At 48.7% G+C, this 27,385-nt stretch overlaps 1 protein-coding gene across 4 annotated transcripts in view; it reads right to left on the bottom strand.

The window, feature by feature from the left end:
• The window catches only part of LOC134947425 (protein CutA homolog), a 62,636-nt gene extending 35,473 nt beyond the window's left edge, over nucleotides 1-27,163 (bottom strand). The window contains exon 1 of one of the 4 annotated variants that reach the window (XM_063935520.1): nucleotides 26,869-27,163. In XM_063935520.1, coding sequence (XP_063791590.1) covers nucleotides 26,869-26,943 — 75 coding nt within the window. In that variant the 5' untranslated portion in view covers nucleotides 26,944-27,163. The remainder of the gene's footprint in view (nucleotides 1-26,868) is intronic. The other 3 variants (XM_063935519.1, XM_063935522.1, XM_063935521.1) reach the window with 3 other exon arrangements.
• Nucleotides 27,164-27,385: the final 222 nt, after the last annotated feature.

The raw sequence follows: 27,385 nt of genomic DNA on the forward strand, positions 1-27,385 counted from the left end.
ACGTTCTGTCTGTACGTCACCTGTCTGCATTCTGCCTGAGCACATTCTATATGTTATATCTGTGCGTCACCTGTCTGCATTCTGCCTGAGCGCATTCTATATGATTCATCTGTGCGTCACCTGTCTGCATTCTGCCTGAGCACATTCTATACGTTCTGTCTGTGCGTCACCTGTCTGCATTCTGCCTGAGCGCATTCTATACGTTCTGTCTGTGCGTCACCCGTCTGCATTCTGCCTGAGCACATTCTATACATTCTGTCTGTGCGTCACCTGTCTGCATTCTGTCTGAGCACATTCTTTATGTTCTATCTGTGCGTCACCTCTCTGCATTCTGTCTGAGCACATTCTATACGTTCTGTCTGTGCGTCACCTGTCTGCATTCTGTCTGAGCACATTCTATATGTTCTATCTGTGCGTCACCTGTCTGCATTCTGTCTGAGCACATTCTATACGTTCTGTCTGTACGTCACCTGTCTGCATTCTGCCTGAGCACATTCTACACGTTCTATCTATGCGTCACCTGTCTGCATTCTGCCTGAGCGCATTCTATACGTTCTGTCTGTGCGTCACCTGTCTGCATTCTGCCTGAGCGCATTCTATACATTCTGTCTGTGCGTCACCTGTCTGCATTCTGCCTGAGCGCATTCTATAAGTTCTGTCTGTGCGTCACCTGTCTGCATTCTGTCTGAGCACATTCTATAAGTTCTGTCTGTGCGTCACCTGTCTGCATTCTGCCTGAGCACATTCTATACGTTCTGTCTGTGCGTCACCTGTCTGCATTCTGCCTGAGCGCATTCTATACGTTCTGTCTGTGCGTCACCTGTCTGCATTCTGCCTGAGCACATTCTATACGTTCTGTCTGTGCGTCACCTGTCTGCATTCTGCCTGAGCACATTCTATACGTTCTGTCTGTGTGTCACCTGTCTGCATTCTGCCAGAGCACATTCTGGGGGTCATTCGGAGTTGATCGTTCGCTAGCTACTTTTAGCAGCCGTGCAAAAGCATTGTCGCCACCCACCGGGGAGTGTCTTTCGCTTTGCAGAAGTGCGAACGCTTGTGCAGCAGAGCGCCTGCAAAATCTTTTGTGCAAAACAAGACCAGCCCTGTAGTTACTCTTTGTGTGCGTTGATTCTAATGATGGAGGGACGGCTTTTGACGTCACACACCTGCCCAGCATTCGCCCGACCACGCCTGCATTTTTCCGGACACACCTGCGTTTTTCTAAGCACTCCCTGAAACCGGTCGGTTGACACCCAGAAACGCCGACTTCATGTCAATCTTCCTGCGTTCGGCCGTGCGAATGAAAGCTTCGTTAGAACATGTGCAAAACCACGATGCTCTTTGTACCCATATGTCGTGCGTGCGCATTGAGGTGCATACGCATGCGCAGATTAGCCATTTTTTTCACTGATCGCTGCGCTGCAAACAACAGCAGCCAGCGATCAACTCGGAATGACCCCCTCTATAAGTTCTGTCAGTGCGTCACCTGTCTGCATTCTGTCTGAGCACATTCTATACGTTCTGTCTGTGCGTCACCTGTCTGCATTCTGTCTGCGCACATTCTATACGTTCTGTCTGTGCGTCACCTGTCTGCATTCTGTCTGCGCACATTCTATACGTTCTGTCTGTGCGTTACCTGTCAGCATTCTGCCTGAGCACATTCTACACGTTCGGTCTGTGCTTCACCTGTCTGCATCCTATCTGAGCTCATTGTATACATTCTATCTGTGCGTCACCTGTCTGCATTCTGTCTGAGCACATTCTATACGTTCTATCTGTGCGTCACCTGTCTGCATCCTGCCTGAGCACATTCTATACGTTCTGTCTGTGCGTCACCTGTCTGCATTCTGCCTGAGCACATTCTATACATTCTATCTGTGCGTCACCTGTCTGCATTCTGTCTGAGCTCATTGTATACGTTCTATCTGTGCGTCACCTGTCTGCATTCTGCCTGAGCACATTCTATACATTCTATCTGTGCGTCACCTGTCTGCATTCTGCCTGAGCACATTATACACATTCTGTCTGTGCATCACCTGTCTGCATTCTGCCTGAGCACATTCTATACGTTCTGTCTGTGCGTCACCTGTCTGCATTCTGCCTGAGCACATTCTATACATTCTATCTGTGCGTCACCTGTCTGCATCCTGCCTGAGCACATTCTATACGTTCTGTCTGTGCGTCACCTGTCTGCATTCTGCCTGAGCACATTCTATACATTCTATCTGTGCGTCACCTGTCTGCATTCTGCCTGAGCACATTCTATACGTTCTATCTGTGCGTCACCTGTCTGCATTCTGCCTGAGCACATTATACACATTCTGTCTGTGCATCACCTGTCTGCATTCTGCCTGAGCACATTCTATACGTTCTATCTGTGCGTCACCTGTCTGCATTCTGCCTGAGCACATTTTATACGTTCTGTCTGTGCGTCAACTGTCTGCATTCTGCCTGAGCACATTCTATACATTCTATCTGTGCATCACCTGTCTGCATTCTGCCTGAGCACATTATACACATTCTGTCTGTGCATCACCTGTCTGCATTCTGCCTGAGCACATTCTCTACGTTCTGTCTATGCGTCACCTGTCTGCATTCTGTCTGAGCACATTCTATACGTTCTGTCTGTGCGTCACCCGTCTGCATTCTGCCTGAGCACATTCTATACATTCTGTCTGTGCGTCACCTGTCTGCATTCTGTCTGAGCACATTCTATATGTTCTATCTGTGCATCACCTGTCTGCATTCTGTCTGAGCACATTGTATACATTCTGTCTGTGCGTCACCTGTCTGCATTCTGCCTGAGCACATTCTATACGTTCTGTCTGTGCATCACCTGTCTGCATTCTGCCTGAGCACATTCTATACGTTCTGACTCTGTGTCACCTGTCTGCATTCTGCCTGAGCACATTCTATACGTTCTGTTTGTGCGTCACCTCTCTGCATTCTGTCTGAGCACATTCTATATGTTCTGTCTGTGCGTCACCTCTCTGCATTCTGTCTGAGCACATTATACACATTCTGTCTGTGCATCACCTGTCTGCATTCTGCCTGAGCACATTCTCTACGTTCTGTCTATGCGTCACCTGTCTGCATTCTGTCTGAGCACATTCTATACGTTTTGTCTGTGCGTCACCTCTCTGCATTCTGTCTGAGCACATTGTATACATTCTGTCTGTGCGTCACCTGTCTGCATTCTGTCTGAGCACATTCTATACGTTTTGTCTATGCGTCACCTCTCTGCATTCTGTCTGAGCACATTCTATACGTTCGGTCTGTGCGTCACCTGTCTGCATTCTCTCTGAGCACATTCTATATGTTCTATCTGTGCGTCACCTGTCTGCATTCTGTATGAGCACATTCTATACGTTCTGTTTGTGCATCACCTGTCTGCATTCTGCCAGAGCACATTCTATACGTTCTGTCTGTGTTTCACCTGTCTGCATTTTGCATGAGCACATTCTATACATTCTGTCTGTGCGTCACCTGTCTGCATTCTGTCTGAGCACATTCTATACGTTCTATCTGTGCGTCACCTGTCTGCATTCTGTCTCAGCACATTGTATACGTTCCGTCTGTGCGTCACCTGTCAGCATTCTGCCTGAGCACATTCTACACGTTCGGTCTGTGCGTCACCTGTCTGCATTCTTTCTCAGCACATTGTATACGTTCTGTCTGTGCGTAACCTGTCAGCATTCTGCCTGAGCACATTCTACACGTTCTGTCTGTGCGTCACCTGTCTGCATCCTATCTGAGCTCATTGTATACATTCTATCTGTGCGTCACCTGTCTGCATTCTGTCTGAGCACATTCTATTTGTTTTATCTGTGCGTCACCTGTCTGCATCCTGCCTGAGCACATTCTATACTTTCTGTCTGTGCGTCACCTGTCTGCATTCTGTCTGAGCACATTCTATACGTTCTGTCTGTGCGTCACCTGTCTTCATTCTGTCTCAGCACATTGTAAACGTTCCGTCTGTGCGTCACCTGTCAGCATTCTGCCTGAGCACATTCTACACGTTCGGTCTGTGCGTCACCTGTCTGCATTCTGTCTCAGCACATTGTATACGTTCTGTCTGTGCGTCACCTGTCAGCATTCTGCCTGAGCACATTCTACACATTCTGTCTGTGCGTCACCTGTCTGCATCCTATGTGAGCTCATTGTATACATTCTATCTGTGCGTCACCTGTCTGCATTCTGTCTGAGCACATTCTATACATTCTGTCTGTGCGTCACCTGTCTGCATTCTGTCTGAGCTCATTGTATACGTTTTATCTGTGCGTCACCTGTCTGCCTTCTGTCTGAGCACATTCTATACGTTATGTCTGTGCGTCACCTGTCTGCATTCTGTCTGAGCACATTCTATACGTTCTGTCTGTACGTCACCTGTCTGCATTCTGCCTGAGCACATTCTATACGTTATATCTGTGCGTCACCTGTCTGCATTCTGCCTGAGCGCATTCTATACGATTCATCTGTGCGTCACCTGTCTGCATTCTGCCTGAGCACATTCTATACGTTCTGTCTGTGCGTCACCTGTCTGCATTCTGCCTGAGCGCATTCTATACGTTCTGTCTGTGCGTCACCCGTCTGCATTCTGCCTGAGCACATTCTATACATTCTGTCTGTGCGTCACCTGTCTGCATTCTGTCTGAGCACTTTCTTTATGTTCTATCTGTGCGTCACCTGTCTGCATTCTGTCTGAGCACATTGTATACATTCTGTCTGTGCGTCAACTGTCTGCATTCTGTCTGAGCGCATTCTGTACGTTTTGTCTGTGCGTCACCTCTCTGCATTCTGTCTGAGCACATTCTATACGTTCTGTCTGTGCGTCACCTGTCTGCATTCTGTCTGAGCACATTCTATATGTTCTATCTGTGCGTCACCTGTCTGCATTCTGTCTGAGCACATTCTATACGTTCTGTCTGTACGTCACCTGTCTGCATTCTGCCTGAGCACATTCTACACGTTCTATCTATGCGTCACCTGTCTGCATTCTGCCTGAGCGCATTCTATACATTCTGTCTGTGCGTCACCTGTCTGCATTCTGCCTGAGCGCATTCTATACATTCTGTCTGTGCGTCACCTGTCTGCATTCTGCCTGAGCGCATTCTATAAGTTCTGTCTGTGCGTCACCTGTCTGCATTCTGTCTGAGCACATTCTATAAGTTCTGTCTGTGCGTCACCTGTCTGCATTCTGCCTGAGCACATTCTATACGTTCTGTCTGTGCGTCACCTGTCTGCATTCTGCCTGAGCGCATTCTATACGTTCTGTCTGTGCGTCACCTGTCTGCATTCTGCCTGAGCACATTCTATACGTTCTGTCTGTGCGTCACCTGTCTGCATTCTGCCTGAGCACATTCTATACGTTCTGTCTGTGTGTCACCTGTCTGCATTCTGCCAGAGCACATTCTGGGGGTCATTCGGAGTTGATCGTTCGCTAGCTACTTTTAGCAGCCGTGCAAAAGCATTGTCGCCACCCACCGGGGAGTGTCTTTCGCTTTGCAGAAGTGCGAACGCTTGTGCAGCAGAGCGCCTGCAAAATCTTTTGTGCAAAACAAGACCAGCCCTGTAGTTACTCTTTGTGTGCGTTGATTCTAATGATGGAGGGACGGCTTTTGACGTCACACACCTGCCCAGCATTCGCCCGACCACGCCTGCATTTTTCCGGACACACCTGCGTTTTTCTAAGCACTCCCTGAAACCGGTCGGTTGACACCCAGAAACGCCGACTTCATGTCAATCTTCCTGCGTTCGGCCGTGCGAATGAAAGCTTCGTTAGAACATGTGCAAAACCACGATGCTCTTTGTACCCATATGTCGTGCGTGCGCATTGAGGTGCATACGCATGCGCAGATTAGCCATTTTTTTCACTGATCGCTGCGCTGCAAACAACAGCAGCCAGCGATCAACTCGGAATGACCCCCTCTATAAGTTCTGTCAGTGCGTCACCTGTCTGCATTCTGTCTGAGCACATTCTATACGTTCTGTCTGTGCGTCACCTGTCTGCATTCTGTCTGCGCACATTCTATACGTTCTGTCTGTGCGTTACCTGTCAGCATTCTGCCTGAGCACATTCTACACGTTCGGTCTGTGCTTCACCTGTCTGCATCCTATCTGAGCTCATTGTATACATTCTATCTGTGCGTCACCTGTCTGCATTCTGTCTGAGCACATTCTATACGTTCTATCTGTGCGTCACCTGTCTGCATCCTGCCTGAGCACATTCTATACGTTCTGTCTGTGCGTCACCCATCTGCAGTCTGCCTGAGCACATTCTATACATTCTGTCTGTGCGTCACCTGTCTGCATTCTGTCTGAGCACATTCTATATGTTCTATCTGTGCGTCACCTGTCTGCATTCTGTCTGAGCACATTGTATACATTCTGTCTGTGCGTCACCTGTCTGCATTCTGCCTGAGCACATTCTATACGTTCTGTCTGTGCGTCACCTGTCTGCATTCTGCCTGAGCACATTCTATACGTTCTGACTATGTGTCACCTGTCTGCATTCTGCCTGAGCACATTCTATACGTTCTGTTTGTGCGTCACCTCTCTGCATTCTGTCTGAGCACATTCAATATGTTCTGTCTGTGCGTCACCTGTCTGCATTCTCTCTGAGCACATTCTATATGTTCTATCTGTGCGTCACCTGTCTGCATTCTGTATGAGCACATTCTATACGTTCTGTTTGTGCATCACCTGTCTGCATTCTGCCAGAGCACATTCTATACGTTCTGTCTGTGTGTCACCTGTCTGCATTTTGCATGAGCACATTCTATACTTTCTGTCTGTGCGTCACCTGTCTGCATTCTGTCTGAGCACATTCTATACGTTCTGTCTGTGTGTCACCTGTCTGCATTCTGTCTCAGCACATTGTATACGTTCCGTCTGTGCGTCACCTGTCAGCATTCTGCCTGAGCACATTCTACACGTTCGGTCTGTGCGTCACCTGTCTGCATTCTGTCTCAGCACATTGTATACGTTCTGTCTGTGCGTCGCCTGTCAGCATTCTGCCTGAGCACATTCTACACATTCTGTCTGTGCGTCACCTGTCTGCATCCTATCTGAGCTCATTGTATACATTCTATCTGTGCGTCACCTGTCTGCATTCTATCTGAGCACATTCTATACGTTCTATCTGTGCGTCACCTGTCTGCATCCTGCCTGAGCACATTCTATACGTTCTGTCTGTGCGTCACCTGTCTGCATTCTGCCTGAGCACATTCTATACATTCTATCTGTGCGTCACCTGTCTGCATTCTGCCTGAGCACATTCTATACGTTCTGTCTGTGCGTCACCTGTCTGCATTCTGCCTGAGCACATTATACACATTCTGTCTGTGCATCACCTGTCTGCATTCTGCCTGAGCACATTCTATACGTTCTATCTGTGCGTCACCTGTCTGCATTCTGCCTGAGCACATTTTATACGTTCTGTCTGTGCGTCAACTGTCTGCATTCTGCCTGAGCACATTCTATACATTCTATCTGTGCATCACCTGTCTGCATTCTGCCTGAGCACATTCTATACATTCTATCTGTGCATCACCTGTCTGCATTCTGCCTGAGCACATTATACACATTCTATCTGTGCATCACCCGTCTGCATTCTGCCTGAGCACATTCTATACATTCTGTCTGTGCGTCACCTGTCTGCATTCTGTCTGAGCACATTCTATATGTTCTATCTGTGCGTCACCTGTCTGCATTCTGTCTGAGCACATTGTATACATTCTGTCTGTGCGTCACCTGTCTGCATTCTGTCTGAGCACATTCTATACGTTTTGCCTGTGCGTCACCTCTCTGCATTCTGTCTGAGCACATTGTATACATTCTGTCTGTGCGTCACCTGTCTGCATTCTGTCTGAGCACATTCTATACGTTTTGTCTATGCGTCACCTCTCTGCATTCTGTCTGAGCACATTCTATACGTTCGGTCTGTGCGTCACCTGTCTGCATTCTCTCTGAGCACATTCTATATGTTCTATCTGTGCGTCACCTGTCTGCATTCTGTATGAGCACATTCTATACGTTCTATCTGTGCGTCACCTGTCTGCATTCTGTCTCAGCACATTGTATACGTTCCGTCTGTGCGTCACCTGTCAGCATTCTGCCTGAGCACATTCTACACGTTCGGTCTGTGCGTCACCTGTCTGCATTCTTTCTCAGCACATTGTATACGTTCTGTCTGTGCGTAACCTGTCAGCATTCTGCCTGAGCACATTCTACACGTTCTGTCTGTGCGTCACCTGTCTGCATCCTATCTGAGCTCATTGTATACATTCTATCTGTGCGTCACCTGTCTGCATTCTGTCTGAGCACATTCTATTTGTTCTATCTGTGCGTCACCTGTCTGCATCCTGCCTGAGCACATTCTATACTTTCTGTCTGTGCGTCACCTGTCTGCATTCTGTCTGAGCACATTCTATACGTTCTGTCTGTGCGTCACCTGTCTTCATTCTGTCTCAGCACATTGTATACGTTCCGTCTGTGCGTCACCTGTCAGCATTCTGCCTGAGCACATTCTACACGTTCGGTCTGTGCGTCACCTGTCTGCATTCTGTCTCAGCACATTGTATACGTTCTGTCTGTGCGTCACCTGTCTGCATCCTATCTGAGCTCATTGTATACATTCTATCTGTGCGTCACCTGTCTGCATTCTGTCTGAGCACATTCTATACATTCTGTCTGTACGTCACCTGTCTGCATTCTGTCTGAGCTCATTGTATACGTTTTATCTGTGCGTCACCTGTCTGCCTTCTGTCTGAGCACATTCTATACGTTATGTCTGTGCGTCACCTGTCTGCATTCTGTCTGAGCACATTCTATACGTTCTGTCTGTACGTCACCTGTCTGCATTCTGCCTGAGCACATTCTATACGTTATATCTGTGCGTCACCTGTCTGCATTCTGCCTGAGCGCATTCTATACGATTCATCTGTGCGTCACCTGTCTGCATTCTGCCTGAGCACATTCTATACATTCTGTCTGTGCGTCACCCGTCTGCATTCTGCCTGAGCACATTCTATACATTCTGTCTGTGCGTCACCTGTCTGCATTCTGTCTGAGCACTTTCTTTATGTTCTATCTGTGCGTCACCTGTCTGCATTCTGTCTGAGCACATTGTATACATTCTGTCTGTGCGTCAACTGTCTGCATTCTGTCTGAGCGCATTCTATACGTTTTGTCTGTGCGTCACCTCTCTGCATTCTGTCTGAGCACATTCTATACGTTCTGTCTGTGCGTCACCTGTCTGCATTCTGTCTGAGCACATTCTATATGTTCTATCTGTGCGTCACCTGTCTGCATTCTGTCTGAGCACATTCTATACGTTCTGTCTGTACGTCACCTGTCTGCATTCTGCCTGAGCACATTCTACACGTTCTATCTATGCGTCACCTGTCTGCATTCTGCCTGAGCGCATTCTATACGTTCTGTCTGTGCGTCACCTGTCTGCATTCTGCCTGAGCGCATTCTATACATTCTGTCTGTGCGTCACCTGTCTGCATTCTGCCTGAGCGCATTCTATAAGTTCTGTCTGTGCGTCACCTGTCTGCATTCTGTCTGAGCACATTCTATACGTTCTGTCTGTACGTCACCTGTCTGCATTCTGCCTGAGCGCATTCTATACGTTCTGTCTGTGCGTCACCTGTCTGCATTCTGCCTGAGCGCATTCTATACATTCTGTCTGTGCGTCACCTGTCTGCATTCTGCCTGAGCGCATTCTATAAGTTCTGTCTGTGCGTCACCTGTCTGCATTCTGTCTGAGCACATTCTATAAGTTCTGTCTGTGCGTCACCTGTCTGCATTCTGCCTGAGCGCATTCTATACGTTCTGTCTGTGCGTCACCTGTCTGCATTCTGCCTGAGCACATTCTATACGTTCTGTCTGTGTGTCACCTGTCTGCATTCTGCCTGAGCACATTCTATACGTTCTGTCTGTGTGTCACCTGTCTGCATTCTGCCAGAGCACATTCTGGGGGTCATTCGGAGTTGATCGTTCGCTAGCTACTTTTAGCAGCCGTGCAAAAGCATTGTCGCCACCCACCGGGGAGTGTCTTTCGCTTTGCAGAAGTGCGAACGCTTGTGCAGCAGAGCGCCTGCAAAATCTTTTGTGCAAAACAAGACCAGCCCTGTAGTTACTCTTTGTGTGCGTTGATTCTAATGATGGAGGGACGGCTTTTGACGTCACACACCTGCCCAGCATTCGCCCGACCACGCCTGCATTTTTCCGGACACACCTGCGTTTTTCTAAGCACTCCCTGAAACCGGTCGGTTGACACCCAGAAACGCCGACTTCATGTCAATCTTCCTGCGTTCGGCCGTGCGACTGAAAGCTTCGTTAGAACATGTGCAAAACCACGATGCTCTTTGTACCCATATGTCGTGCGTGCGCATTGAGGTGCATACGCATGCGCAGATTAGCCATTTTTTTCACTGATCGCTGCGCTGCAAACAACAGCAGCCAGCGATCAACTCGGAATGACCCCCTCTATAAGTTCTGTCAGTGCGTCACCTGTCTGCATTCTGTCTGAGCACATTCTATACGTTCTGTCTGTGCGTCACCTGTCTGCATTCTGTCTGCGCACATTCTATACGTTCTGTCTGTGCGTTACCTGTCAGCATTCTGCCTGAGCACATTCTACACGTTCAGTCTGTGCTTCACCTGTCTGCATCCTATCTGAGCTCATTGTATACATTCTATCTGTGCGTCACCTGTCTGCATTCTATCTGAGCACATTCTATACGTTCTATCTGTGCGTCACCTGTCTGCATCCTGCCTGAGCACATTCTATACGTTCTGTCTGTGCGTCACCTGTCTGCATTCTGCCTGAGCACATTCTATACATTCTATCTGTGCGTCACCTGTCTGCATTCTGTCTGAGCTCATTGTATACGTTCTATCTGTGCGTCACCTGTCTGCATTCTGCCTGAGCACATTATACACATTCTGTCTGTGCGTCACCTGTCTGCATTCTGCCTGAGCACATTATACACATTCTGTCTGTGCATCACCTGTCTGCATTCTGCCTGAGCACATTCTATACGTTCTGTCTGTGCGTCACCTGTCTGCATTCTGCCTGAGCACATTGTATACGTTTTATCTGTGCGTCACCTGTCTGCCTTCTGTCTGAGCACATTCTATACGTTATGTCTGTGCGTCACCTGTCTGCATTCTGTCTGAGCACATTCTATACGTTCTGTCTGTACGTCACCTGTCTGCATTCTGCCTGAGCACATTCTATACGTTATATCTGTGCGTCACCTGTCTGCATTCTGCCTGAGCGCATTCTATACGATTCATCTGTGCGTCACCTGTCTGCATTCTGCCTGAGCACATTCTATACGTTCTGTCTGTGCGTCACCTGTCTGCATTCTGCCTGAGCGCATTCTATACGTTCTGTCTGTGCGTCACCCGTCTGCATTCTGCCTGAGCACATGCTATACGTTCTGTCTGTGCGTCACCTGTCTGCATTCTGTCTGAGCACTTTCTTTATGTTCTATCTGTGCGTCACCTGTCTGCATTCTGTCTGAGCACATTGTATACATTCTGTCTGTGCGTCAACTGTCTGCATTCTGTCTGAGCGCATTCTATACGTTTTGTCTGTGCTTCACCTCTCTGCATTCTGTCTGAGCACATTCTATATGTTCTGTCTGTGCGTCACCCGTCTGCATTCTGTCTGAGCACATTCTATACGTTCTGTCTGTGCGTCACCTGTCTTCATTCTGTCTCAGCACATTGTATACATTCCGTCTATGCGTCACCTGTCAGCATTCTGCCTGAGCACATTCTACACGTTCGGTCTGTGCGTCACCTGTCTGCATTCTGTCTCAGCACATTGTATACGTTCTGTCTGTGCGTCACCTGTCAGCATTCTGCCTGAGCACATTCTACACGTTCTGTCTGTGCGTCACCTGTCTGCATCCTATCTGAGCTCATTGTATACATTCTATCTGTGCGTCACCTGTCTGCATTCTGTCTGAGCACATTCTATACATTCTGTCTATACGTCACCTGTCTGCATTCTGTCTGAGCTCATTGTATACGTTTTATCTGTGCGTCACCTGTCTGCCTTCTGTCTGAGCACATTCTATACGTTATGTCTGTGCGTCACCTGTCTGCATTCTGTCTGAGCACATTCTATACGTTCTGTCTGTACGTCACCTGTCTGCATTCTGCCTGAGCACATTCTATACGTTATATCTGTGCGTCACCTGTCTGCATTCTGCCTGAGCGCATTCTATACGATTCATCTGTGCGTCACCTGTCTGCATTCTGCCTGAGCACATTCTATACATTCTGTCTGTGCGTCACCCGTCTGCATTCTGCCTGAGCACATTCTATACATTCTGTCTGTGCGTCACCTGTCTGCATTCTGTCTGAGCACTTTCTTTATGTTCTATCTGTGCGTCACCTGTCTGCATTCTGTCTGAGCACATTGTATACATTCTGTCTGTGCGTCAACTGTCTGCATTCTGTCTGAGCGCATTCTATACGTTTTGTCTGTGCGTCACCTCTCTGCATTCTGTCTGAGCACATTCTATACGTTCTGTCTGTGCGTCACCTGTCTGCATTCTGTCTGAGCACATTCTATATGTTCTATCTGTGCGTCACCTGTCTGCATTCTGTCTGAGCACATTCTATACGTTCTGTCTGTACGTCACCTGTCTGCATTCTGCCTGAGCACATTCTACACGTTCTATCTATGCGTCACCTGTCTGCATTCTGCCTGAGTGCATTCTATACGTTCTGTCTGTGCGTCACCTGTCTGCATTCTGCCTGAGCGCATTCTATACATTCTGTCTGTGCGTCACCTGTCTGCATTCTGCCTGAGCACATTCTATACGTTATATCTGTGCGTCACCTGTCTGCATTCTGCCTGAGCGCATTCTATACGATTCATCTGTGCGTCACCTGTCTGCATTCTGCCTGAGCACATTCTATACGTTCTGTCTGTGCGTCACCTGTCTGCATTCTGCCTGAGCGCATTCTATACGTTCTGTCTGTGCGTCACCCGTCTGCATTCTGCCTGAGCACATGCTATACGTTCTGTCTGTGCGTCACCTGTCTGCATTCTGTCTGAGCACTTTCTTTATGTTCTATCTGTGCGTCACCTGTCTGCATTCTGTCTGAGCACATTGTATACATTCTGTCTGTGCGTCAACTGTCTGCATTCTGTCTGAGCGCATTCTATACGTTTTGTCTGTGCTTCACCTCTCTGCATTCTGTCTGAGCACATTCTATATGTTCTGTCTGTGCGTCACCCGTCTGCATTCTGTCTGAGCACATTCTATACGTTCTGTCTGTGCGTCACCTGTCTTCATTCTGTCTCAGCACATTGTATACATTCCGTCTATGCGTCACCTGTCAGCATTCTGCCTGAGCACATTCTACACGTTCGGTCTGTGCGTCACCTGTCTGCATTCTGTCTCAGCACATTGTATACGTTCTGTCTGTGCGTCACCTGTCAGCATTCTGCCTGAGCACATTCTACACGTTCTGTCTGTGCGTCACCTGTCTGCATCCTATCTGAGCTCATTGTATACATTCTATCTGTGCGTCACCTGTCTGCATTCTGTCTGAGCACATTCTATACATTCTGTCTATACGTCACCTGTCTGCATTCTGTCTGAGCTCATTGTATACGTTTTATCTGTGCGTCACCTGTCTGCCTTCTGTCTGAGCACATTCTATACGTTATGTCTGTGCGTCACCTGTCTGCATTCTGTCTGAGCACATTCTATACGTTCTGTCTGTACGTCACCTGTCTGCATTCTGCCTGAGCACATTCTATACGTTATATCTGTGCGTCACCTGTCTGCATTCTGCCTGAGCGCATTCTATACGATTCATCTGTGCGTCACCTGTCTGCATTCTGCCTGAGCACATTCTATACATTCTGTCTGTGCGTCACCCGTCTGCATTCTGCCTGAGCACATTCTATACATTCTGTCTGTGCGTCACCTGTCTGCATTCTGTCTGAGCACTTTCTTTATGTTCTATCTGTGCGTCACCTGTCTGCATTCTGTCTGAGCACATTGTATACATTCTGTCTGTGCGTCAACTGTCTGCATTCTGTCTGAGCGCATTCTATACGTTTTGTCTGTGCGTCACCTCTCTGCATTCTGTCTGAGCACATTCTATACGTTCTGTCTGTGCGTCACCTGTCTGCATTCTGTCTGAGCACATTCTATATGTTCTATCTGTGCGTCACCTGTCTGCATTCTGTCTGAGCACATTCTATACGTTCTGTCTGTACGTCACCTGTCTGCATTCTGCCTGAGCACATTCTACACGTTCTATCTATGCGTCACCTGTCTGCATTCTGCCTGAGTGCATTCTATACGTTCTGTCTGTGCGTCACCTGTCTGCATTCTGCCTGAGCGCATTCTATACATTCTGTCTGTGCGTCACCTGTCTGCATTCTGCCTGAGCGCATTCTATAAGTTCTGTCTGTGCGTCACCTGTCTGCATTCTGTCTGAGCACATTCTATAAGTTCTGTCTGTGCGTCACCTGTCTGCATTCTGCCTGAGCACATTCTATACGTTCTGTCTGTGCGTCACCTGTCTGCATTCTGCCTGAGCGCATTCTCTACGTTCTGTCTGTGCGTCACCTGTCTGCATTCTGCCTGAGCACATTCTATACGTTCTGTCTGTGCGTCACCTGTCTGCATTCTGCCTGAGCACATTCTATACGTTCTGTCTGTGTGTCACCTGTCTGCATTCTGCCAGAGCACATTCTGGGGGTCATTCGGAGTTGATCGTTCGCTAGCTACTTTTAGCAGCCGTGCAAAAGCATTGTCGCCACCCACCGGGGAGTGTCTTTCGCTTTGCAGAAGTGCGAACGCTTGTGCAGCAGAGTGCCTGCAAAATCTTTTGTGCAAAACAAGACCAGCCCTGTAGTTACTCTTTGTGTGCGTTGATTCTAATGATGAAGGGACGGCTTTTGACGTCACACACCTGCCCAGCATTCGCCCGACCACGCCTGCATTTTTCCGGACACACCTGCGTTTTTCTAAGCACTCCCTGAAACCGGTCGGTTGACACCCAGAAACGCCGACTTCATGTCAATCTTCCTGCGTTCGGCCGTGCGACTGAAAGCTTCGTTAGAACATGTGCAAAACCACGATGCTCTTTGTACCCATATGTCGTGCGTGCGCATTGAGGTGCATACGCATGCGCAGATTAGCCATTTTTTTCACTGATCGCTGCGCTGCAAACAACAGCAGCCAGCGATCAACTCGGAATGACCCCCTCTATAAGTTCTGTCAGTGCGTCACCTGTCTGCATTCTGTCTGAGCACATTCTATACGTTCTGTCTGTGCGTCACCTGTCTGCATTCTGTCTGCGCACATTCTAATCATTCTGTCTGTGCGTTACCTGTCAGCATTCTGCCTGAGCACATTCTACACGTTCGGTCTGTGCTTCACCTGTCTGCATCCTATCTGAGCTCATTGTATACATTCTATCTGTGCGTCACCTGTCTGCATTCTGTCTGAGCACATTCTATACGTTCTATCTGTGCGTCACCTGTCTGCATCCTGCCTGAGCACATTCTATACGTTCTGTCTGTGCGTCACCTGTCTGCATTCTGCCTGAGCACATTCTATACATTCTATCTGTGCGTCACCTGTCTGCATTCTGTCTGAGCTCATTGTATACGTTCTATCTGTGCGTCACCTGTCTGCATTCTGCCTGAGCACATTATACACATTCTGTCTGTGCGTCACCTGTCTGCATTCTGCCTGAGCACATTATACACATTCTGTCTGTGCATCACCTGTCTGCATTCTGCCTGAGCACATTCTATATGTTCTGTCTGTGCGTCACCTGTCTGCATTCTGCCTGAGCACATTGTATACGTTTTATCTGTGCGTCACCTGTCTGCCTTCTGTCTGAGCACATTCTATACGTTATGTCTGTGCGTCACCTGTCTGCATTCTGTCTGAGCACATTCTATACGTTCTATCTGTACGTCACCTGTCTGCATTCTGCCTGAGCACATTCTATACGTTATATCTGTGCGTCACCTGTCTGCATTCTGCCTGAGCGCATTCTATACGATTCATCTGTGCGTCACCTGTCTGCATTCTGCCTGAGCACATTCTGTACGTTCTGTCTGTGCGTCACCTGTCTGCATTCTGCCTGAGCGCATTCTATACGTTCTGTCTGTGCGTCACCCGTCTGCATTCTGCCTGAGCACATTCTATACGTTCTGTCTGTGCGTCACCTGTCTGCATTCTGTCTGAGCACTTTCTTTATGTTCTATCTGTGCGTCACCTGTCTGCATTCTGTCTGAGCACATTGTATACATTCTGTCTGTGCGTCAACTGTCTGCATTCTGTCTGAGCGCATTCTATACGTTTTGTCTGTGCTTCACCTCTCTGCATTCTGTCTGAGCACATTCTATATGTTCTGTCTGTGCGTCACCTGTCTGCATTCTGTCTGTGCACATTCTATATGTTCTATCTGTGCGTCACCTGTCTGCATTCTGTCTGAGCACATTCTATACGTTCTGTCTGTACGTCACCTGTCTGCATTCTGCCTGAGCACAGTCTACACGTTCTATCTATGCGTCACCTGTCTGCATTCTGCCTGAGCGCATTCTATACGTTCTGTCTGTGCGTCACCTGTCTGCATTCTGTCTGAGCACATTCTATAAGTTCTGTCTGTGCGTCACCTGTCTGCATTCTGCCTGAGCACATTCTATACGTTCTGTCTGTGCGTCACCTGTCTGCATTCTGCCTGAGCGCATTCTATACGTTCTGTCTGTGCGTCACCTGTCTGCATTCTGCCTGAGCGCATTCTATACGTTCTGTCTGTGCGTCACCTGTCTGCATTCTGCTTGAGCACATTCTATACGTTCTGTCTGTGCGTCACCTGTCTGCATTCTGCCTGAGCACATTCTATACGTTCTGTCTGTGTGTCACCTGTCTGCATTCTGCCAGAGCACATTCTGGGGCTCATTCGGAGTTGATCGCTCGCTAGCTACTTTTAGCAGCCGTGCAAAAGCATTGTCGCCACCCACCGGGGAGTGTCTTTCGCTTTGCAGAAGTGCGAACGCTTGTACAGCAGAGCGCCTGCAAAATCTTTTGTGCAAAACAAGACCAGCCATGTAGTTACTCTTTGTGTGCGTTGATTCTAATGACGGAGGGACGGCTTTTGACGTCACACACCTGCCCAGCATTCGCCCGACCACGCCTGCATTTTTCCGGACACACCTGCGTTTTTCTAAGCACTCCCTGAAACCGGTCGGTTGACACCCAGAAACGCCGACTTCATGTCAATCTTCCTGCGTTCGGCCGTGCGACTGAAAGCTTCGTTAGAACATGTGCAAAACCACGATGCTCTTTGTACCCATATGTCGTGCGTGCGCATTGAGGTGCATACGCATGCGCAGATTAGCCATTTTTTTCACTGATCGCTGCGCTGCAAACAACAGCAGCTAGCGATCAACTCGGAATGACCCCCTCTATAAGTTCTGTCAGTGCGTCACCTGTCTGCATTCTGTCTGAGCACATTCTATACGTTCTGTCTGTGCGTCACCTGTCTGCATTCTGTCTGAGCACATTCTATACGTTCTGTCTGTGCGTCACCTGTCAGCATTCTGCTTGAGCACATTCTACACGTTCGGTCTGTGCTTCACCTGTCTGCATCCTATCTGAGCTCATTGTATACATTCTATCTGTGCGTCACCTGTCTGCATTCTGTCTGAGCACATTCTATACGTTCTATCTGTGCGTCACCTGTCTGCACCCTGCCTGAGCACATTCTATACGTTCTGTCTGTGCGTCACCTGTCTGCATTCTGCCTGAGCACATTCTATACATTCTATCTGTGCGTCACCTGTCTGCATTCTGTCTGAGCTCATTGTATACGTTCTATCTGTGCGTCACCTGTCTGCATTCTGCCTGAATACATTATACACATTCTGTCTGTGCATCACCTGTCTGCTTTCTGCCTGAGCACATTCTATACGTTCTGTCTGTGCGTCACCTGTCTGCATTCTGCCTGAGCACATTCTATACGTTCTGTCTGTGCGTCACCTGTCTGTATTCTGCCTGAGCACATTCTATACGTTCTGTCTGTGCGTCACCTGCCTGCATTCTGCCTGAGCACATTCTATACGTTCTGTCTGTGCGTCACCCGTCTGCATTCTGCCTGAGCACATTCTATACGTTATATCTGTGCGTCACCTGTCTGCATTCTGTCTGAGCACATTCTATACGTTCTGTCTGTGCGTCACCTGTCTGCATTCTGTCTGAGCACATTCTATACGTTCTGTCTGTGCGTCACCTGTCTGCATTCTGCCTGAGCACATTCTATATGTTTTGTCTGTATGTCACCTGTCTGCATTCTGCCTGAGCACATTCTATACGTTCTGTCTGTGCGTCACCTGTCAGCATTCTGCCTGAGCACATTCTACACGTTTGGTCTGTGCTTCACCTGTCTGCATCCTATCTGAGCTCATTGTATACATTCTATCTGTGCGTCACCTGTCTGCATTCTGTCTGAGCACATTCTATACGTTCTATCTGTGCGTCACCTGTCTGCATTTTGCCTGAGCACATATTATACGTTCTGTCTGTGCGTCACCTGTCTGCATTCTGTCTGAGCACATTCTATACGTTCTGTCTGTGCGTCACCTGTCTGCATTCTGTCTGAGCACATTCTCTACGTTCTGTCTGTGCGTCACCTGTCTGCATTCTGCCTGAGCACATTCTATATGTTTTGTCTGTATGTCACCTGTCTGCATTCTGCCTGAGCACATTGTATACATTCTGTCTGTGCGTCACCTGTCTGCATTCTGCCTGAGCGCATTCTATACGATTCATCTGTGCGTCACCTGTCTGCATTCTGCCTGAGCACATTCTGTACGTTTTATCTTTGCGTCACCTGTCTGCATTCTGTCTGAGCACATTCTATACGTTATGTCTGTGCGTCACCTGTCTGCATTCTGTCTGAGCACATTCTATACGTTCTGTCTGTACGTCACCTGTCTGCATTCTGCCTGAGCACTTTCTATACGTTATATCTGTGCGTCACCTGTCTGCATTCTGCCTGAGCGCATTCTATACGATTCATCTGTGCGTCACCTGTCTGCATTCTGCCTGAGCACATTCTATACGTTCTGTCTGTGCGTCACCTGTCTGCATTCTGCCTGAGCACATTCTATACGTTCTGTCTGTGCGTCACCTGTCAGCATTCTGCCTGAGCACATTCTACACGTTCGGTCTTTGCTTCACCTGTCTGCATCCTATCTGAGCTCATTGTATACATTCTATCTGTGCGTCACCTGTCTGCATTCTGCCTGAGCACATTCTATACGTTCTGTCTGTGCGTCACCTGTCTGCATTCTGCCTGAGCACATTCTATACATTCTGTCTGTGTGTCACCTGTCTGCATTCTGCTAGAGCACATTCTGGGGGTCATTCGGAGTTGATCGCTCGCTAGCTACTTTTAGCAGCCGTGCAAAAGCATTGTCGCCACCCACCGGGGAGTGTCTTTCGCTTTGCAGAAGTGCGAACGCTTGTGCAGCAGAGCGCCTGCAAAATCTTTTGTGCAAAACAAGACCAGCCCTGTAGTTACTTATTCTGTGCGATGATTCTAATGACGGAGGGACGGCTTTTGACGTCACACACCTGCCCAGCATTCGCCCGACCATGCCTGCATTTTTCCGGACACACCTGCGTTTTTCTAAGCACTCCCTGAAACCGGTCGGTTGACACCCAGAAACGCCGACTTCATGTCAATCTTCCTGCGTTTGGCCGTGCGACTGAAAGCTTCGTTAGAACATGTGCAAAACCACGATGCTCTTTGTACCCATATGTCGTGCGTGCGCATTGAGGTGCATACGCATGCGCAGATTAGCCGTTTTTTTACTGATCGCTGCGCTGCAAACAACGGCAGCTAGCGATCAACTCGGAATGACCCCCTCTATAAGTTCTGTCAGTGCGTCACCTGTCTGCATTCTGTCTGAGCACATTCTATACGTTCTGTCTGTGCGTCACCTGTCTGCATTCTGTCTGAGCACATTCTATACGTTCTGTCTGTGCGTCACCTGTCAGCATTCTGCCTGAGCACATTCTACACGTTCGGTCTGTGCGTCACCTGTCTGCATTCTGTCTCAGCACATTGTATACATTCTGTCTGTGCGTCACCTGTCTGCATTCTGTCTGAGCACATTCTATACGTTCTGTCTGTGCGTCACCTGTCTGCATTCTGTCTGAGCACATTCTATACATTCTGTCTGTGCGTCACCTGTCTGCATTCTGCCTAAGCACATTCTATATGTTCTGTCTGTGCGTCACCTGTCTGCATTCTGCCTGAGCACATTCTATACGTTCTGTCTGTGTGTCACCTGTCTGCATTCTGCCAGAGCACATTCTGGGGGTCATTCGGAGTTGATCGTTCGCTAGCTACTTTTAGCAGCCGTGCAAAAGCATTGTCGCCACCCACCGGGGAGTGTCTTTCGCTTTGCAGAAGTGCGAACGCTTGTGCAGCAGAGCGCCTGCAAAATCTTTTGTGCAAAACAAGACCAGCCCTGTAGTTACTCTTTGTGTGCGTTGATTCTAATGATGAAGGGACGGCTTTTGACGTCACACACCTGCCCAGCATTCGCCCGACCACGCCTGCATTTTTCCGGACACACCTGCGTTTTTCTAAGCACTCCCTGAAACCGGTCGGTTGACACCCAGAAACGCTGACTTCATGTCAATCTTCCTGCGTTTGGCCGTGCGACTGAAAGCTTCGTTAGAACATGTGCAAAACCACGATGCTCTTTGTACCCATATGTCGTGCGTGCGCATTGAGGTGCATACGCATGCGCAGATTAGCCGTTTTTTTACTGATCGCTGCGCTGCAAACAACGGCAGCTAGCGATCAACTCGGAATGACCCCCTCTATAAGTTCTGTCAGTGCGTCACCTGTCTGCATTCTGTCTGAGCACATTCTATACGTTCTGTCTGTGCGTCACCTGTCTGCATTCTGTCTGAGCACATTCTATACGTTCTGTCTGTGCGTCACCTGTCAGCATTCTGCCTGAGCACATTCTACACGTTCGGTCTGTGCGTCACCTGTCTGCATTCTGTCTCAGCACATTGTATACATTCTGTCTGTGCGTCACCTGTCTGCATTCTGTCTGAGCACATTCTATACGTTCTGTCTGTGCGTCACCTGTCTGCATTCTGTCTGAGCACATTCTATACATTCTGTCTGTGCGTCACCTGTCTGCATTCTGCCTAAGCACATTCTATATGTTCTGTCTGTGCGTCACCTGTCTGCATTCTGTCTGAGCACATTCTATACGTTCTGTTTGCATCACCTGTCTGCATTCTGTCTGAGCACATTCTATACATTCTATCTCTGCGTCACCTGTCTGCATTCTGCCTGAGCACATACTACACATTCTATCTGTGCGTCACCTGTCTGCATTCTGTCTGAGCACATTCTATACGTTCTGTCTGTGCGTCACCTGTCTGCATTCTGTCTGAGCACATTCTATATGTTCTATCTGTGCGTCACCTGTCTGCATTCTGTTTGAGCACATTGTATACATTCTGTCTGTGCGTCACCTGTCTGCATTCTGCCTGAGCACATTCTATATGTTTTGTCTGTGTGTCACCTGTCTGCATTCTGCCTGAGCACATTGTATACATTCTGTCTGTGCGTCACCTGTCTGCATTCTGTCTGAGCACATTCTATACATTCTGTCTGTGCGTCACCTGTCTGCATTCTGTCTGAGCTCATTGTATACGTTTTATCTGTGCGTCACCTGTCTGCCTTCTGTCTGAGCACATTCTATACGTTATGTCTGTGCGTCACCTGTCTGCATTCTGTCTGAGCACATTCTATACGTTCTGTCTGTACGTCACCTGTCTGCATTCTGCCTGAGCACATTCTATACGTTATATCTGTGCGTCACCTGTCTGCATTCTGCCTGAGCGCATTCTATACGATTCATCTGTGCGTCACCTGTCTGCATTCTGCCTGAGCACATTCTATACGTTCTGTCTGTGCGTCACCTGTCTGCATTCTGCCTGAGCAAATTCTATACGTTCTGTCTGTGCGTCACCTGTCTGCATTCTGCCTGAGCACATTCTATACACTCTGTCTGTGCGTTACCTGTCTGCATTCTGCCTGAGCACATTCTATACGGTCTGTCTGTGCGTCACCTGTCTGCATTCTGCCTGAGCACATTCTATACGCTCTGTCTGTGCGTTACCTGTCTGCATTCTGCCTGAGCACATTCTATACGTTCTGTCTGTGCGTTACCTGTCTGTATTCTGCCTGAGCACATTCTATACGTTCTGTCTGTGTGTCACCTGTCTGCATTCTGCCTGAGCACATTCTATACGCTCTGTCTGTGCGTCACCTGTCTGCATTCTGCCTGAGCGCATTCTATACGTTCTGTCTGTGCGTCACCTGTCTGCATTCTGCCTGAGCACATTCTATACGTTCTGTCTGTGTGTCACCTGTCTGCATTCTGCCTGAGCACATTCTATACGTTCTGTCTGTGCGTCACCTGTCTGCATTCTGCCTGAGCACATTCTATACGCTCTGTCTGTGCGTCACCTGTCTGCATTCTGCCTGAGCGCATTCTATACGTTCTGTCTGTGCGTCACCTGTCTGCATTCTGCCTGAGCACATTCTATACGTTCTGTCTGTGTGTCACCTGTCTGCATTCTGCCTGAGCACATTCTATACGGTCTGTCTGTGTGTCACCTGTCTGCATTCTGCCAGAGCACATTCTGGGGGTCATTCCGAGTTGATCGTTCGCTAGCTACTTTTAGCAGCCATGCAAAAGCATTGTCGCCACCCACCGGGGAGTGTCTTTCGCTTTGCAAAAGTGCGAACGCTTGTGCAGCAGAGCGCCTGCAAAATCTTTTGTGCAAAACAAGACCAGCCCTGTAGTTACTCTTTGTGTGCGTTGATTCTAACGACGGAGGGACGGCTTTTGACGTCACACACCTGCCCAGCATTCGCCCGACCATGCCTGCATTTTTCCGGACACACCTGCGTTTTTCTAAGCACTCCCTGAAACCGGTCGGTTGACACCCAGAAACGCTGACTTCCTGTCAATCTTCCTGCGTTCGGCCGTGCGACTGAAAGCTTCGTTAGAACATGTGCAAAACCACGATGCTCTTTGTACCCATATGTCATGCGTGCGCATTGAGGTGCATACGCATGCGCAGATTAGCCGTTTTTTTACTGATCGCTGCGCTGCAAACAACGGCAGCTAGCGATCAACTCGGTTTGACCCCCTCTATAAGTTCTGTCAGTGCGTCACCTGTCTGCATTCTGTCTGAGCATATTCTATACGTTCTGTCTGTGCGTCACCTGTCTGCATTCTGTCTGAGCACATTCTATACGTTCTGTCTGTGCGTCACCTGTCTGCATTCTGCCTAAGCACATTCTATATGTTCTGTCTGTGCGTCACCTGTCTGCATTCTGTCTGAGCACATTCTATACGTTCTGTCTGCATCACCTGTCTGCATTCTGTCTGAGCACATTCTATACATTCTATCTGTGCGTCACCTGTCTGCATTCTGCCTGAGCACATTATACACATTCTGTCTGTGCGTCACCTGTCTGCATTCTGCCTGAGCTCATTCTATACGTTCTGTCTGTGCCTCACCTGTCTGCATTCTGTCTGAGCACATTCTATACATTCTGTCTGTGCATCACCTGTCTGCATTCTGTCTGAGCACATTCTATACGTTCTGTCTGTGCGTCACCTGTCTGCATTCTGTCTGAGCACATTCTATATGTTCTGTCTGTGCGTCACCTGTCTGCATTCTGCCTGAGCACATTCTATACATTCTGTCTGTGCGTCACCTGTCTGCATTCTGCCTGAGCTCATTCTATACGTTCTGTCTGTGCCTCACCTGTCTGCATTCTGTCTGAGCACATTCTATACATTCTGTCTGTTCATCACCTGTCTGCATTCTGTCTGAGCACATTCTATACGTTCTGTCTGTGCCTCACCTGTCTGCATTCTGTCTGAGCACATTCTATACGTTCTGCCTGTGCGTCACCTGTCAGTATTCTGTCTGAGCACATTCTATACGTTCTGTCTGTGCGTCATCTGTCTGCATTCTGCCTGAACACATTCTATACGTTCTGTCTGCATCACCTGTCTGCATTCTGCCTAAGCACATTCTATACGTTCTGTCTGTGCCTCACCAGTCTGCATTCTGTCTGAGCGCATTCTATACGTTTTGTCTGTGCGTCACCTCTCTGCATTCTGCCTGAGCACATTCTATACGTTCTGTCTGTGCGTCACCTGTCTGCATTCTGTCTGAGCACATTCTATATGTTCTATCTGTGCGTCACCTGTCTGCATTCTGTCTGAGCACATTGTATACATTCTGTCTGTGCGTCACCTGTCTGCATTCTGTCTGAGCGCATTCTATACGTTTTGTCTGTGCGTCACCTGTCTGCATTCTGCCTGAGCACATTATACACATTCTGTCTGTGCATCACCTGTCTGCATTCTGCCTGAGCACATTCTATACGTTCTGTCTGTACGTCACCTGTCTGCATTCTGCCTGAGCACATTCTATAAACACATTGGGGGTCATTCCGACCCGTTCACACGCAGCGGTTTATCGCTGCGGTGCGAATGAGTGCGCGTGCGTGACGTTGCCGGCGACAGGGGTCGCTGGGTTACGTCGCGTCTTGAGAAGGAAGCGGTCCCAGAGCGGACCGCAGAGAAGATTGACAGGAAGGAGGCGTGACAGGGCGGATCCGGACCGTTCGGAGCCGTTTTCGGGGAGTGGTGAGTGTAATGCAGGTGTGTCCAGCAGAACGGAAGGTGGAGGAGTGACGTCAAAGCCGAGCCCATCATCGCTGGATCCATCGCACAAGGTAAGTATGTCCAGGGCTGCTCTACTTCTGCTTGAATTTTTTTTAGCTTAGCAGAGCTGCACAAGCGATCGCAGCCCTGCTAAGCTAAAGTACACTCCCCCATAGGTGTGGACTATTGATTGCAGCAGCAGCAAAAAGTTGCTGGCTGCGACCATTGTGTAGTGTGTAGCCACTACTGCGCACTCCTGAGAGTCCTTTGCCAGGTCATCCCATTGAGCTTGCTACATGCCCGACAGGACACCCAGGCAAACTACGGCATACATTGGAATGTGGCTGTGACCTATATATCGCGCAGTTGTGTGATATATCGCTCAGTGTGTACGGGACAGCCGATGTATCGTTTAGGTGGGGTGTGTTCAAGCTGAAATCTAAATTGCAGTGTAAAAATAAAGCAGCCAGTATTTACCCTGCACAGAAACAATATAACCCACCCAAATCTAACTCTCTCTGCACATGTTACATCTGCCCCACCTGCAGCACAGCATGGTTTTGACCATTTGCTTGCTCTTTTGCTTTACTTACAAACAAAAATCATGTCAATGTGTTTTTTTAACCTATAGCTATTAATATTGCTAATGTGGTCCTTGAAAAATGTTTTTAGTCAACAACTAAGGGGGTGATTCAGACCTGATCGCTGGGCTGCGTTCAAATAGTCGCCACCCAAGGGGAGTGTATATTCGCCGTGTACAGTGTGCAATCGCATGTATACGGCGAGCTGCTAAAAATCCCTCAGTCAGCGGACAACTGCAAATCTGTTCGCACCTCACTCACAAGAGAATGGTTTTTCCAGTGTGTGCAGTGTGTGCGCAGCTCAGGACTTACTCCTACAGTGCGATGAGAACGGGCTGATCGGGGCCGGAGCTGACGTCACACACTCGCCCTGAAACCGCTTGTGAACGCCTGCGTTTTTCCTGGTTAGTTAGCACCCACAAACGGGTGTGGTTCATCAAATCGACAGTGTATAGGTCGACAATGTTTAGGTTGACCACTATAGGTCGACAGTCACTAGGTCGACATGGATGGAAGGTCGACAGGGTTTCTAGGTCGACATGTGCTAGGTCGACAGGTCTAAAGGTCGACATGAGGATTATTATTTTTTGTCGTTTTCTTCGTAGAGTGACCGGGATCCCAAGTTAGTGCACCGCGTCCCCTCGCATGGCTTGCTTCGCTCGCCATGCTTTGGGCATGGTGCCTTCGCTCCGCTACCGCTTCGCTCGGCACACTTTACCGTTCCATTCGTAGTCCACGTGGATCGTTAAGTATGAAAAAATAAAAAAATAAAAAATGTGAAAAACTCATGTCGACCTTTAGACCTGTCGACCTAGAAACCCTGTCGACCTTCCATCCATGTCGACCTAGTGACTGTCGACCTATAGTGGTCGACCTAAACATTGTCGACCTAGACACTGTCGATCTTCAGACCGGATCCCCCCACAAACGCCCTCTTCGTGTCACTCACCTTGCGAATGGCTGTGCGATTGAAATTTTCCCACCTGCATGTCGCTGATTGTCGATGCCAGTTGTTGTTTGCCGACGCGCATGTGCATTCAGAAACTGAACAACATTTATGGAACATTACTGATGAATGCGTTTACCCGACATATTACAAAAAGTAGAATGTGCAACCCCCCCCCCCCCCCCCAAACCAGTAACATGACGTGTTCAAATTCCTGTAAATAAAATCAGAAGTGTTGTATTATACAGTAATACTGAGCGGAATGATAAATGCACGGGGATAAATGGCATCTGAGGGCTCTAGCTGAGAGAGGGGAAGTATCCAAGAGGAATGCTCTCGGAGGGGTTGTGCCAGGACGCCAGCGGCTGGCGCTGCCAGTCCTGTGAAATTTCTCCACACTTCTGTTTAACCCTCCAAGTGCCGGGAGGGAAGGGGGGGGGGGGGGCACGCGTCCTCAGACGAGAGAGGGCTGCAGCACAGGACAGAAATCCAGCGTGGAGTGGAACGGAGACATATATTCCCACATCGCAGCAACTCACCAGCGCCACTGTCATCCAGCCTGGGCGAAGCCAGTTCTGAGACGGTGCCTGGATCCGTTGGCACCAGCACCCCATGGCCCTGTGCTGGCTGGTGCCCCTGGTTTACTTCATGACTGTGGATGGTGGAGGGAGAGGGGGAGGAGGGAGGGGAGCCCGGATTGGTGTGCCAGCGCACTCATTAGCTGTAATTCTGCTGCCCTTCTCTATCCCACCCTCTCCTGACAAATCCACTCCTCATTTAGTGCCCACAGACCGGCCCATCTGCTCCTGCCTCTACCACAGACCTGGAATTCTCCAGTATCCGACCTGTGATACTGCACGCTGCCAGCACGGGTCACTGATGTGGAGGGGTTAAACTGGAGCAGGGTGAAACATGACCCTGCATCTGATGCCGTACTATCTATATACTGTACTTTCCAGCCGTATCAATGGCCTGGTCAGGGGGCAATAGGGCAACGCGCACGTTCTACTACATAGAAAATTCTAATGTTCCTGTATTGTCTCAATAATAACGTAT

The sequence above is a fragment of the Pseudophryne corroboree genome, chromosome 8, assembly GCF_028390025.1.
Source record: "Pseudophryne corroboree isolate aPseCor3 chromosome 8, aPseCor3.hap2, whole genome shotgun sequence".
Taxonomy (NCBI): domain Eukaryota; kingdom Metazoa; phylum Chordata; class Amphibia; order Anura; family Myobatrachidae; genus Pseudophryne; species Pseudophryne corroboree.